General features: G+C 34.9%; 1 protein-coding gene across 1 annotated transcript in view; it reads left to right on the forward strand.

The window, feature by feature from the left end:
- The window catches only part of FSTL5 (follistatin like 5), a gene marked incomplete at its 5' end in the record, with an annotated part of 198,631 nt that overhangs the window by 127,589 nt on the left and 55,308 nt on the right, over positions 1–15,734 (forward strand). Inside the window, 3 exons of the mRNA XM_063422000.1 lie at positions 1,281–1,401; positions 7,980–8,141; positions 10,056–10,190. Coding sequence (XP_063278070.1) covers positions 1,281–1,401; positions 7,980–8,141; positions 10,056–10,190 — 418 coding nt within the window. The remainder of the gene's footprint in view (positions 1–1,280; positions 1,402–7,979; positions 8,142–10,055; positions 10,191–15,734) is intronic.

Consider the following 15,734-nt stretch of genomic DNA (forward strand, 5'->3'; position numbering starts at 1 on the left):
GGCAGCACATAAATTTTTTATCAAAGTTCTTTTACTATGCAATTTACAGACTTTGTGACTGAGGTATTGTGGATGAAGTTTTTGGTTTTGCAAGCTTTTGATAAAGTCTTCATGGATTTGAGGACTTCATGGGGAAGGTTAGAAAGTTTGTGAAGAAACAAATAAGGAAGAACTGGTTTGGGATATAAAGGTGAGGACAACCTTGGCTGCAGTGACCATAAGATGGCAGAGTCAAGGAGCCTAAGAGGAGAGAGAGCAGGGCAAAAAGCCACACAACCTTGGACTTCAACCTTGAGCCTGTTCAAGGATGTGCTTGGAAGAATTCCATCAGAGATCATGCTGAAAACAAAAGGAGTCTAAGAGAGATGGTTGATTTTCAAGGATGAACCTCTTCTATGCTCAAGAACAGGCTTTCACAATGAACAGTAAATCAAAAGCAGCCAAAAGTCTGTATTAATGAACAAGGAGCTCTTGACAGAATTGAAATAAAAACCAAAAAATCTGTAAGGAACGACAGGGGACTCAGGAAAAACCTGGAGACTCCATCTGAATGTGCAGATAAGGAAAGATTAAGCCATCCCAGCATTTCATCTGGTCAGAGATATGAAGGTCTACAGATTTTCAGGACTATATCAGCAGCAAAAGAAAGACAGGGAAAATATGGACCTTTTGCTGAGCTGGCATGGGACCCAGTGCCAAAAGAAGTAAAGACGATGTACTGAAAGCCTCCTTTGCCTCGGTCTTGCTGCCAAACATTCTCTCTACGGAGTCCCAGATCCCTGAAATCAGTTTACAGCAACAGTGCTTCTGTAATGTATCACTCAATCTAATGAGAAAAATGGAAGAAAAACAAGGATCTTTTTTTTTAACGTCTGCCCCTTACAAAGGATGGCAACACTTCCACAGGATGTCATTTAACTTGTTATTTTTCGCATAGGTTTAGTTTTTCACTCTGGTCAGATGCAATCTTCAACAGCTTTTCTTCTGCAAATAACTGTCATAGCTAAATAAACGTATCATTTTTGCCAAGTTTAACTAGTTGTTAAAATACAAGCTGTATTTTCTTTTACAGTCACAATATAGGTAGCAAAATTAAACAGCTCCACCATTCACAAGTATAATATTTGAATTTCAGATTACTGTCAGATATTCTGGTTTAATATTTGTGATGTGTGATGTCTGATATTTGCATCACAGCTTTGTTGCAGAGATGATGAGCATAATTACTGCAGAGATGTGGGCTTAATTATGATAACCTTGTTTTTAATCTTTCCTGGTAGGATTTTGGAGATGATGGGTCCTTGTACATCACTAAGGTTACCACAACTCATATGGGAAATTACACCTGCTATGCTGATGGGTATGATAAGCTCTATCAAACTCATATTCTCCAAGTGACTGGTAAGGAAAAATGTTCTAATTATCAAGTCATAAGGATTTTTTTGAGCAGATGTGTTGTTTCTAATCTACTTTTTTTTTGTACTGTTTTACATCTAAAGAGAAAAAGGTATATAAGCTTTTCTTCATTGCTCTCTTTCAAATAACTTTAAAAGTAAAGAAATACAATAAATTTAATTTATTGCTTCCATAGAACAATAACTGTGAAAAGGTGTAGAGATAGTCCAGAGGACTTGCTTTGCACCTGTAATGTTATGCAGAACAGTAAGTGGTATATATATACATATACACACATATATAGTAGGTTTTAGTGTTAATTTAGTAACCTGGAGAACATGGTGAGAAAAATAAATGTGTAATTTCTAGTGTTAAGAATGTTTTGTTGTATATAAGATTAGTAGAATTCTTTGCACTTCCCTGAAGATTTTGCAATTGATGTAGGCTTCTAAATTCACATTTATGATATGGAAATCTAACTATGATTTTAGTAGATTAACTTGAGGCACCTGGGTTGGAAAACTTGATGTTTACATTTTCCTACATCTGTTCAAGTTCCAGGTAACACTTCATTGAACTCTGTACTTGGACAAAACAGAACTGCTTTGTTAATGGTACCCTGAAGACAGGCCTTTACCTTCTTTAGAGCTGATGTTCCCTGTCCTATAAGCAATTTATTTCCTAAATGATTTTAAGGAGTTCTTTTCCATTGATGAAGGGTCTGCTTTATCATCATTGAGGTTTAATGTATCTTTTTTTCTTTGAGTGCTTTCATGTTATTTTGATTCATATTTATCTTTGACTCCCTGTCTGCTGTAAACTACCAGTGTTTGTCATTCCATGTTGCTGTTTAATCCTATCCAGAATAATGTTTGACCTCAATCTTCTCCAAATTTACTTTGCATCAAGAGGCTCTTTCTCTCCTGATTGATACTCTAGCCCTACTTTCCTGGCCACTCCTGTTACCATCATTCTTTGTTTTGTTAGCTATTAATCAGTTGCATAAACCCTTATTAGGCTGACTTTAACATCTCATCCAAGGATGCTGAAATATTTTCTTTTATTCTTGTCTTTCATGTATTTACATATGAAATACAGCTTTCAAGATTATTTTGACTTTTAATATGATTCATTCTTCTTTTAATAGCCTTTTCCCCCTTTTCTGTAGTTAACATGTTCACATTTTAAATTACTTTGACACTTGGAGCTTGTTTGCAGTTTTCTTAACATTTTGTCTCTGCTTTTATGTTTCTCCAGGAACTTGGCTTATAATATTTCTCTATCCATATATTTTAATTTTTTTTCCCAACTTCTCCTCCTGAACCACAACACATTGTATGTGTAGTGTTGTCTCCAAGATAATGGGGACATGGCATCAACATCTTTTCCTCCAAATTTTTCTTCTGGAATTATTTTCTCTCATTTAAAAAGCCAGATAGCAACTACTGGCTAAACTAGTGAGAAAACTGAAGTGCAGTTTATTAATACTTTAATTTCTGCAGACATAGCAGAGTTATTGGCAAGCTGAACACTTTGGTGGGTTCTTGACCAACATTCTCCTCTGTTTTATGGTGTTTGATTTACCCTAAATTACTAACAAAATTGTATTCTTATCAACACATTCCTTACTGATCCCAGTGTGTAAATAATTCCCCAGAGGTGCACAGCAGGAGTTTAAATACTAGAATTCTTCATGTTTGTCTCAGTTCAGAGCATAATGAAGCAAAGCTCCACTCAAGTTGAAGAAGGTTTTCTGCAAGACTAGAAAATCAAGAAATGTAATTTGAGAGAGGTGAAGGAGGACAAATGTAGGTTTTTCTGGTGATAAAGTGTCCGTCAGGAAATTGGATTTTCTTCTGGAAACCACTGTAAACCTCAGAGAACTGCTATTTCAAAAGCTGGCACTGGAATGGTACCTTCCTAAATTATTTTGGATGTTAATATTTTGGGGAGCAAGAAATAGCAAAAGGAGGCCTTTCAAGCAATAGGATTATTTGCTGTGCATGTTGTGGATAAATGGAGTTAAATCCACTGAGATTAAAGGTCAAATGAACAGCTCTTCCACAGTTTAGATCTGTACTTCTAAAGAATAATCTTCTTAAGCACAGGCATGATGGTCAGTACTTGTATCTGTGATAATGACTAATTAATATAATGATACTTGTATTAACTGGGGAGTCAGTCAAAAGGTTAATGGGATAATGAGACTACGTTGATCACAAAGATTTAATGTGAAGGTTCAATGAAAACAATCTAATTAGATTTTAAGTTCTTTCTTGGTTTCCATTTATGTACAACTATATATTTCTAGAAAAAAAATCATATATTTTAGTCTAGTGTGCAATTATTATATATATAAATCTGACTTAGTTTTAAGATTAAAAACTAAGGTTGTTTTTAGTTTTGAATTATCTGGCACAGTAGTAAAGAATAATGAGCTTCCTTTGGAGTCTTAAAAATACATTAATGAGCACTGTAAGACTTGTTTTATAGTGAAAAAATCAGTCTACTCTTATACAAATAATATGGTAAAGTAAATTGTAATTGTAAGCAACCCCATAAGTTGATTTTTTTACTTTTTCATATAAACTACAAAAAAAAACCAACATAAAAAGTTTTGATCAGGAAGAATTAACTCTTTCATGACATAGTCTTATTTATTAGTATTTGCATAATATTTAAAACTTTCAATGTATACAATTTCAAGATTATATGACTGAGATATATGACTAAATGGATGTGAGTCTTTCAGTTTGGTCTTTATTTTTCTTCTAATATGTAAGTCATACTTAAATAAGATCAGCAGTTCTGATATCTTAAGGTAAAGAAAGGAGTGTCCAGTCCCTTGGCCAGACGTAAACTGGAAATGTATAGTTTCTGAAGAATTGGTTGCCAGCTTTGTTTTTCCAAAGCATCTGAGTTTAAACAAGAGTTGTTGTATACATCAGTAGAAGAATCCAGTTCACTGTAGATATCACCTGTTTTTTTTTAAACAAATGCATTCTCCCTGGATTTAAGACAGCTTGAATAGACTGTTTTCTCCCTTTTTTCTCCCCCACGCCACCCAACTGAAATAATACTCAAGAGGTTTTATAGCAAATGTCAGAGCTATTGCATCATTACATATCCACCATATTTGCAAGCAACAGTCTCACAGTGCTTATTGAATTGAAAGATAAGGGAATTCACTCAATTATGTGTTATACATTACACTACTCAGTACAAACGTGCAGTGTCTCCCCTCCCTTTTTAACCTATGTCATGATCTCTCCCTTGTAAAGTAAACTTGTTTAGGTTAAGATGCTAGAACGTGTCTCTTTGAAAGTCAGTGTGAACAGTCACATTAATTGTGCACTTAAAATTTAATCTCTGGTGATAGTCATTTATTTATTTATTTATTATTTTGTGTCAGTTACACCAAAAAAACTCAAACAGAAACCAACAAAACGAAAAAACCCCATGATTCAAAAAGAACCCCAAAGACTTTATGTTGAACTTGTCACATCAAATTAATTTTTAGACTGAGCCCACAGCTGCACTTATATTTCAGTTGTCTGCAGCATGCCTCAACAACACAGTTCTTTCTTAGTGGAATATTACTAATAGGCTTCGGGGTAATAGGAAATAAAAATTACAATGCAGAAAAAGGGTTGAAAATTATTCCTAGTTGTATTGATAACCTATCAGACACAGAGTGGCTGAGGGAAGAGGAAAACGGCAGCAAATAGAGGAAAGATCCAGCAAGAAATAAACACTACTGTCATTCAAGAACCTTTGTTCCTGGTAAAACAGTGCTAAAGGAAACAGGATCTACTACAGAAATAAGGGGTAGTAAAAGAAAACTCAGGCATACTTTCACTTGAGCAGATCCTCTCCTCCCTTTCACATCTGCTAACAACCCTTAAGTAGTTAGTTTAGCAACAATACCATTGTGTCATGCAGGATTTTATTTGTTATTTTAGGAAGTATTTGATTTCAGTTGTAGTATTTTCTAAAACTTTTTTAACAATAATATTGCATCAGAAATATTGCATGCCTTTTGCCCAAATAAGACTAATACATTCCTGTCTCTCTTCAATGAAAAATCTTTGAAATTGGGCTGTTAAAAAAATTCTCTTCACATGTGCTCAGTAGAAATCTGTCAAGGTGAGATAGTTAAATACCCATAAGGTGTTATATTCAATGAGACTATTTCACTGACACAAAAAGAGACAATATCCTGGCATATGTAGTCAGAACACAACTAATTGAAATTACTTGCCATTGGTCCTAAAAGTTGTTTCTGTTGCTGAGATGCTTGAGAGTGCTCAGTGATAGCAATCCTGTCTCTAAGGAGTAGAGGTCCTTGCTTTTCCAGAGACAAGGGGAAAGAATAAGGCATTTGGTTTTGCTGCAGCAGGAATTCTACAAGAGGAGGTAGGCTACCTAAAGGACCTTGTGTCAAGAAATGGTGAAAATTGGACTGTAGGAAGAGGGAGAGCGAGACTGGGAGCTGAGGCACCAAAAAATGTTCAGACCACTGAATGTGCAGTCAGGCAGGGCCTAGTTGAAAAACACAGCAGGAAAGGCCAGGTCTCAGTATGGAGTAAACAGATGCTAGGCTAGAGGAGATAGAAGAGAGGGAAGAAATGGAGGGGAAAAAGGACTGGAAATGTCAGGCTTAAGATGCAGAATAAAGATCCACTTCCATGAAAGCAAAGTCCTTTCCAGAAAATCAATAGAAACCTTAAATCTCTGATTTTTATGTGTTCTTCCTCTCAGCTGGTTGTCTAGGAAACTAAAAGCCATATTATCTAATTTTTAACCTTCTCTCATGTTATTGTATTACATTTTTGCAGTTTGCATATTGGGATTTTGTTGAAAAGACTGTCCTCTCTAACTGGGTTTAAAATATCCCTGAAACCTACTGATTTTTGTATCCTATCTGAGATAAAGTAGATTTGTGTATTTCTTGCAATGTAGAAATGTAAGGCATTTCTATGATCTAATGGGACAGCATGCTGAGACATCTCTAGTAAATAGTTGAATGGGATTTGAAAATATTTAATCTCATGCCAAAATAGACGCAGTTAATTTTTGATCTTGTTATCTTCTTTCATTACCAACTGATACTTCATCCTCTACCCAGCTGCGTTTTGTGACACAGCCTAAGTATTCCATATTTTTAGAGCTGCATTAAACAAAACTTTGGTATATAAGAAGTACACTTCTGTAATCTTATTACAGTTAATATTTTTTTATTGTTAGAAACAATGTCACACAAGTTGTCTATAAAAATTAAAGATAATATAAATAGCTAGTCATTTAAAAAATCTACATAGCAGGATTTTTAAATCTTGGTTAACCATTGATTACTAATAAGAATATGTCCACTGTGATGTCATATGTCCTCTCTCTGACACTACTGGTGTAAGTAGAAGATTTTTAATTGACAAGCATATACTGCAACAAGTTTTCAAATCTTGGAAAACTGATGTCAACAATTCTTATATTTTGTTAATAGAGAAACTCCTAAGACTAGTCTTATACATAAGATCACAGAATCTGCTGAGTTGAAAGGGACCCATCAGGATCATTCATTCCAACTCTGGGCCCTACACAGGACAGCCCTAGAGTGGTATGCCCTGAGAGCATTTTCCAAACACTTAATGAACTCTGTCAGGCTGGTGCTGTGGCCACTTCCCTGGGAGCCTGTTCTAGTGCCCAGCCATCACGTAACACAGTTATCCAGCTGTGTGGACGTTTGTCCAGAAGGATACATCTTGTTTAACATCTTACTAAATGATCTGAATAATGGGGCAGAGTTCTACCTTCAACAGTTTTGTAGATGGCACCAAGCTGGGAGGAGTGGCTGATAGACTACGGAGTCATGCTGATATTTGTACGGAGCTTGACAGGATGGAGAAATGAACCAGCAGCAGTGTAGGAAGTACATCAAGTGCAAGAGTCTTGTACCCAGGGAGGAACAACGCCTGATGCACCAGTATATCCTGAAGACCGCCTAGTGGAAAGCTTCTTGGCAGGAAAAGACTACAGAGGGAAATCAGATTGAACATAAGCTAGTGATGTGTTCGTAGGGTAGAGAAGGAAAGTGGTATCGTGGGTACAGAAGGTCCTGTCTGAATAGGTATAAAGAAGTATAAACCTGCACAGGTTTATGCAGGTAGAAGAGATTGTTACTAGGTGTTTTGGAAAGAGGGAAAAGGTGGAGATGAAATGTTAAGATTTGTGAAACAGGACAATTAAAATCTCTGTACAACATATCATGACTTACTAATTGTACATTAGTCATATTTTATAAGGAAATCTAAGCAAAAATAGAAATCTTATTGCTCAACCACAAACTATTGAACTAGAATTGAGGCTTTATTCTTTCATACCATAGTGAAAAGAGGTTTTTCTAACAGAATATTTTTTCTGCTTCATAAATTTTCTGAGACGGAATTCTGCATTGAATGTCACTGAATATCTGACGAACACAAAATCTGTATATAGCTGCAGGGGTCTTCTGAATTGCTTATAGTTATTTTTCTTAAAGTGAAAATAATGTTCTTCACTAAATTATAAGTGTTTTCTGTGTTCAGTTCCACCAGTTATCCGAGTCTATCCAGAGAGCCAGGCAAGGGAGCCAGGGGTGACGGCAAGCCTTCGGTGCCATGCTGAAGGTATTCCCAACCCACAACTTGGCTGGCTGAAGAATGGAATTGATATCACTCCAAAGTTGTCCAAACAGCTAACTCTTCAAGGTAAAGGAGTGTATTCATTGTTTTCTACAGATTACTAATGTTTTATCTGTGCATCATTTTCATGCTAGCTCCCCTTCTTCCACACTTTTAAGAAAGGCTTGAAGTCTAAGCTAAAACATTTCAAAAGATGTGATGTCTTCCAGTTACTCCCCAAGACACATATCTTGCTCCTTTCTTTTTTGTTAGAATAATGATTTTACTTACTGGCAGGATTACCAGTAAATTCCAATATTCTCTTCTCTATTTGAAAATGTGCAGTATCTGATTGGAGCAGGCAGTCCAAGACCTGGTACCAATCAGAACTGATAGGAATCTTAATGAGATTTGGGGATGTCGTAGTAGAAAGGACTGGAGCAAAAGTACCTCAAGTGGATGTGCTATTTTATGAAGGATATCAGCAGACCTCTGTGGGGGTGTATACATACACACAAGTCCTACCCCCTTCCCCCCCAAAAAACCCAAAACACTCCAACCCCAAAAACCTGGGAAGAAAAAAAAAAAAAAGAAAAAAAAAAAAAAAAAGAAAGAAAGAAAAAAAAAGCCCCAGCCAAAACTAAAGGAAAGCCTTACATTTAGCACCAGTTAATTTCTATGAATCTTCAGGCCTCAGCAAAATCAGTGGACCTGTCTAGCAAAAAATCTTCATGCTTCTTCAGTCTTTCTGGTAATTTTTGATCAGCCATAGGAAAAAAAAAATTCCAGCTGCTAGGGTTCCCTTCAGAACTTTCTCTCACTCATCAATGAAACCAGGATGTGCAGTTAGGACAGCCTGCTCATCTACTCAGCATGCACTGTAAGAAGCAGTGGGACAGACATGGCAAGTGCTTCTCTGAAGTGTTACTTGCCCTGCAGGTGTCATAGACCCCTATTCTTTCATGTACAACTCTTCTAGATATTTTTGAAGAATTGCCTTGCAGAAACACTTCCCACTATGAGTAAAAAGTGATGAACTTCTCTTCCATAGCAACATTCTCGAAATTTCTCTTTTAGGGATTTGAGGAATTCTTTTCACCTTCCTCTCTGTTCCATATATTTATGACAAATAAATTAAAAGGGTTGCTCTCTAAGAAAAATACATTTAATTCAATTTTCTAGAGTGCAGTTATTTGAAATAAGATTTTGAAAATCTCATTACATTTTCCAAGAGATTTTTCTGAGTTAAACTATCTGTGCACTTGTTTCAAGCTAGAAGGGTGCTACACCGTAAGACAATGCCCCTTTTAGTCCATACTTTAGAATACCTACAAAGCTATTTTTTGTATAGTTCCTACAGCTGAACAAGTATACTGGACTTAAAATTCAGTGAATCGTTGTTCACACAATTATTCACATCACACTATTTAAAAGGCCTTTGCCCGTGAAACCTGGACTGTTTGTTGACATTCCTGCACAGTGTGACATACAATTCCTGAGGTTTCCATAAGCTTCTACATTGAAAATTTCAATGCACCTGTTTTCTCTGTTGTTCCACTGCAATCACACAAAACCAAAATTAGCTAGGTACGTCTAGTTAGGAGCAACAAATTAAAATTTTTATTTACATTGAAAGTTTGGCCTGTTACATTCCATGGGTTATTTTGTGTAAAGGAAATGATGGTGTCTAGTTACAAAATGCAACATAATGAAAACCTAATATTTACCTGATTTAAAAAAAAAAAGTGATTTAAATATATATATAAAACCTCAGCTTGATATTTGGCTCTGAAGTGCAAAATCAACTGTGAATATCTGTGAGATGAAATAGTGCATGTAATTCACTAGCCAGTTGAATACCTTAGGACTAATTTGGCATGCCTCCAAGTTATGAACTCAGGGATGAAAATGGTTTAATTAGTGTAAGCAGAGAAACCCTTCTGAATTTATAATCTGAAAGCACTAGCATGTCTGCATGTTGATTTCTTCCTCTCCTTTCAGCAAATGGTAGTGAGGTTCACATTAGCAACGTGCGCTATGAAGATACAGGAGCATACACTTGCATTGCAAAGAATGAAGCAGGGGTGGATGAAGATATTTCTTCTCTCTTTGTGGAAGATTCTGCTCGAAAGACTCGTAAGTATTGTGAGAAGTATAAAAATACATGTTGCTCAAGCTCAAACATTTCATCGGTATTAAAATGAAACGTTAAATAAATTAAAATGAGTTTGTGTAGATAGCTGAGTCAAAAAAATAAAGTTCAATTAATGGTATCCAAGAGTCACTGAAGGCAGAGTGCACAATCTGCAGTATATTTAGAAGTTAAATGAAATCCCTGATTCATCCTGTGAACCAACATATTTTTTACATTCCTGGTAAATTTTTGATGGTTTCCCCATGATACATGTGTTGCATACGAAGGGAATGTGAAGGGAAAAAGCAGCTGGATATCTATATATGGCAAATATTAGTGTGTTTTCCAGTGGTTGGTGGGGGTGTAGGAGGAAGACTTTATTTCCTGTCTGTTTTTGAGATATACCAAGAGTCAAAATCAGCCCTCATGATGTGACAGGAATCATATGACTTTATCTCACCTCCTGAAGTGCCCAGCAGGTCCAGATCAGTTCCAGCCTGCCCAGGCTGTCTTGTGCCTGGAATGTTCAGGAACAGTGAACACATTCACTTCTGTGTTTGGAGTTGAATGTGCCAAAGAAATCAATAGCACTACTAACAAGTGGCGCTCTTTATCCTCTGTTAAATGGTAATGGGATTTATAAACACTGTTTCCCTGTTATTTGCCTAATTTGGTTTTTTTTCCTCTTACCTCACTTTGCTTAGAAAAATCCATTCCTGGGTTTATACTTCACCCATTTTTTGATTTGGTTGGTTGGTTGGTTTTGTCTGTTTTTTCTTTTGAATCTCTTACTTCAATGAATACTACCTATTTATTAGAAATACATCCAGTAAAATGATAGTTATCTTACTAGTGAGTGTGTTTGCATTAACTAAAGACATTGCTGTTTATTTAAAAGCTTGTTCAGCAGTGCCAAGTACTCAGCAGGGTACCAGAGGCAGAATTAGTAGCACTGCAAGTCTGCCTGACACTTCCAAGCCACAGGACATTGAGTTCAGTTACCTATAGGTTTACTATGCTTTAAATGTTTCAGAGGAAATCTTCCATGTAGGAAAATTTTATAATCTAAATGTTGATATCTTTACTTAGCTGCTTTAAGTAACACTAATTATAATTGTAATTTTCCAAAAGCCTTAACATGGGTTTTTTTAAGTGTCAGGAAAAATTAGTGCTCAGACATTTCTGACAAGACACCTGAGGATAAATAATTTGTTTGATCATGAAGAGTTTCTAGTAATCTGATAAGGTGAAGTAGCTTGGCCACTTCCATTTGCCTTTGGCATTTTGTGAAAAATATTCTGAATGTTGTCTTCAAGACCCTGACAAGCTCTTGTTTGTATATGTTTGGCTAAAACTTGTTTGGCCTTGACAATAAAATGTTTGTAGCCAACCATCCAATTTGCAAGTGTTTTAGTGAGGTAATTTTATCTTCTGAAGACCTGATCTGCTGTATGTATGGATATCCACAACAATGCAGATCACATTTTTCAGGACTTGTAATGTGATGTAATAATTTTAGATCTGCTACCTTAGCAAGATTTGTAAAATCATGTGCCATACAGTGAACACAGCTTGTAACAAATGCCATAATATCTACTAGCAGTAAGTTGTTAGAATGCCCATTGGTGTTATGAAAGATGTAAATGAGGAAAGACAGAATATAAACGAAATAATTTCTAAGATAATTCATCCAAACAATATAGTCATCTTCCTTCCTATAAAAGTAATTTACCTTGCAAGTTCTTTGTTGTATGCTGAAGGGAAGCATTTTACCATTATGTTCCTTGGCGTTTGAACAGTTCCCAAGAACTGATCCATGTGTAAATACTCATAAAACCCAAAGATGCATAATTATAACATTCAAATTTAGGTGTAGCAGACTTTTACATGTTAAACTCTAATTTGCTCATAATCTCATTTTGGTACATGCAAGTAGACTAAGGTACAAAATAATTTTAAAAAATGACTCTCAATATCATTGTCACAACTACATGAACAAATTACCTTAACAGTTACACATTTTTATAGATGCAGTTTAAAAAGCTGCTGCTGTTTTTTTTAAAAAAATTCCTTAGCAGCAAGTAATTGCTAGCATTAGAGAACTGATATTAGAAGTGGAAGGACCTAATTATTAACTTTTTTCTGCTTGTTTTTATATTTTCCCCAAAACCCTTGTTCATACATTAAATTAGGGATAATCAAGGAATAAAATTATATAGGTAAAAGCACTTGGATAGGATTGTGGGCTTTTTTATACCCCACCCACACATATTGAGCACAATGCTGCAGCTACTTTTATTTCAAGCCTGTTGATTAGGTCACAAGTTAGATTCTAAAGATAGATTCTGGTGAATGTAAATGTGAAACCATATGATCTGATATAAACTATTTCTGTCACTGATGAAAATTTTATGTATTATTTTACTTTTATCCTCCTTTAAGAGAACAAAGGAGACACACTTTTTTTCTTCTTTTTTTTCTTTTTTTTTAGTTTCCTTATTAGAGGGCTCCCTTTTGGAAATCTTAGGGGATAGTGTTTTGAATAAAATAAGATCAAATTCTCAATAGCTTGTCAGTTAGTCTGGGCTTTTCTCCTTTGTGATGTCACATAAGATAAAAATCAAAGCAAAATAAAAGCATTTCTGAACATTGAGTCGATTTTCTGTTGAGAATTTAGTGAGAACTTTGCAGTTGAGGTCTAAAATGTAAAGTACAATTGCACTGCCTTGAGCATGACTGTAATTTCAAAAGCAACATAAGGAATGCAGAACATTATTCCACTACCAATGCATGTATTTTATTTCCTAGAAAGTTTATTAGTCAAATTAAATGTTCACTTTTGTACTTATCTGACTGGTTGTTTGTGTGCATGGCAAGACTTTGGGGGTTTAATGTTAATTTGCACAAAAAACTAAATTTCTATTATTTTTCTATGGAATCTCGCTTTCAATACATCCCAAATTTATGGAAAACTCTGTTCAGTGCTTTGAGAAAAAAATATCCGTGGCAGAAAGGACATGGCTAGTTGATTTCTCTGGAAATTGGTTATTTAAACAACTCCTAAGATAAAATACTGTATTTTCTGGTACTTCAGACTAAATAAAAATCAGTGTCATTATGGCTAAATAGATTGATAAATAATAAGCAAACTTTTACCTCCCTTGTCTGTCTAAAAGAGCTATCACACTGCTAGGTTTTCATAATTAATAGGATTGTTACAGATGCATGTAATACATGTGTCTGTATTATAAAGAGAAAAGAAATTAAGGCAAAGCTATATAGAATTGTAGGAAATGTGATGCTAGTAGGAAAAATAAAGTTATACAATTTGAAGTATGAATTAAGGGTACTAGGAACTTGTTTATTTTAAAGTTTCCAGTTTCAGAAATTTGAAGTCCAGTTACCAGGAAAAGTCAATATACTTTGATGATAATATTCATCATCAGGATGCTAATCTGGATGGAAAATACTCTGAAAATTCTTTGTCATCTAGATCTGTTCAGTAAATGCCAGCACTGAACAGGGAAACATTGTTCTGTCTCACATAGGTGGAATTTTAAACAGTGGATGGTAGTCTCAAGGATAGTTGGACCTCCTCTTAGCATATCAGCCTTTTTCAATGTGCACTTAATAAGACTTGTGAAAACATGTTTTCATTTTAACATTGTCTTAGGTGAGAGAAATGAAATTACATTTTATAAAATCTTTAACTTTTGCCATGCCTTTTACCAATTAAATCATTCTGTAGCTGAAATTTTATTTATTTATTTAACAACTCTGTCCCAGCACATGGGTCCTTTTTGCTAGATTTGTGAAGTTACAATGGAAAGTTTTAGTTTATATGACCTATAAGAGTGTCTCTTATAAGCACTCATGATAAATGTCTACTGCTCTCTATTATCAGATCCTGTTTAATTCCTCTGATATTGCTAGTAGCAGTAGCATCTAAAATACTTCTGAATGTGAGGACTGTGCTGTTTTGATTCTCTAGAGACTGCAAATTCTCTTTTTTCTGTGAATTCCATTTTCCCTCATGCCTGCAGTTAAAGCCATTGAGAATGAGATAGCTGGTCTGGTTGATAGCTGAATAACTCCTGTGGTGACTGGTAAAAACATTCTGAGGATTAATGACCTGGTCTAAATCTCTTTGAAGACACAAGAGTCTCCCCTACTGTCATGATCCTCTAATAATACCTGAGACAGCTCAGCTGTGTTGGAAGGACTGTTTGGTGTAATCGCATTTGTAAATACAAATAGCAGTTTAAAATCGGGTTTTATTTTCGTTCCAATGTATTCTGGTTTTCAGAACAGGTATTGCATGGATGCATAGATTTAAGCATGACGGAACAATTTTATCTAACTCTGTTCTATCTTCTACATTTCACGAGACACTAAATTGCATTCTGTTCTGCCTGAATACAGATCTAATGCTTTGTTTGCCTCAAGTGTGTCCTTACAGAGACGCATATATCTGAGCCAGACATGCAGAGAGTCAAAAAATCCCTCATTTCTCTTAGTATTTTGCTTTATTAATCAACTTCACTAACAGGAATAATGCTTGGTTTCCATTTTGAAGTCAGTTTTTCCTTCAGTTGCCTCCTTTGAGTCTCTTCTTCCCCCCTCCAATAAATTGATCTTTTAAGAATTCTTGTCCTAAGAATATATGAATATTCTCACACACACAATATATAAGTTTCTCGTAATAAGGCAGTTGCCATAGTACTCAGTCTTTTTGTCTTGAGATTTCTAATTGTTTTGGTCAAGTTTGTTTTTTTGTTTTTTTTTTTTTTTATTTTTGGTTTTTTTAATGAGAACTGCTCTTTGCAGAAGCAAATGTATTATTTGTTTCTTTAATGTTCTGGAAAGAGAAATATATATTGGGTAATTTTTTCTTCCACATCCACCAATCCTTTGTCACTATTTTCCACTAATACCAGCAGTGGAAGTTTGTTTATACGTTTATCTCCTATATGCTATCAGACCTCACTTTGCAAATCCTATTCCTTCTCACCTGTCTCAATTAGGCAAAGTCTGTTTGTTTTCCAAGACATCTATATTTCCATTTGGATGAAACAAAATTTAATTTATTGTAGAGATGAACTTCACAAAGTAGCTCAAACAATTTATTACAGCTGTTGTTTATCATTACAGGTAATTCACAGGACTTCTTAGGAAATTATTTTGTATTTATGTACAGTTCACTGATAAAAGGGGTTAAGACACTGCTAAAGTGGATAAGATACTTTGTTCTTCACCTTTTACTAATGATTTAACTACATTTTCATATTCATTATTTTGGCAGTTTTTAATTCAATTAACATATCTTTTTCCATTATTAAATAGCTCATATTTAATCAGAATATTTGGTGTTAAAAAATCAGGTGTTTAGCCAAATTATGGGTTACAAATATATGAAGTTTTACATTACCAATCTCATATTTACATTAAAAAATTAATCAGGTTTGTCTGTGAAAACCTGGTCTCTGTTAAAACATATTAGCTGACTTGTAATTGTATTCTTGTTTTTAGGTTTCTTACTGAATTTA

The sequence above is a fragment of the Prinia subflava genome, chromosome Z, assembly GCF_021018805.1.
Source record: "Prinia subflava isolate CZ2003 ecotype Zambia chromosome Z, Cam_Psub_1.2, whole genome shotgun sequence".
Lineage (NCBI taxonomy): Eukaryota > Metazoa > Chordata > Aves > Passeriformes > Cisticolidae > Prinia > Prinia subflava.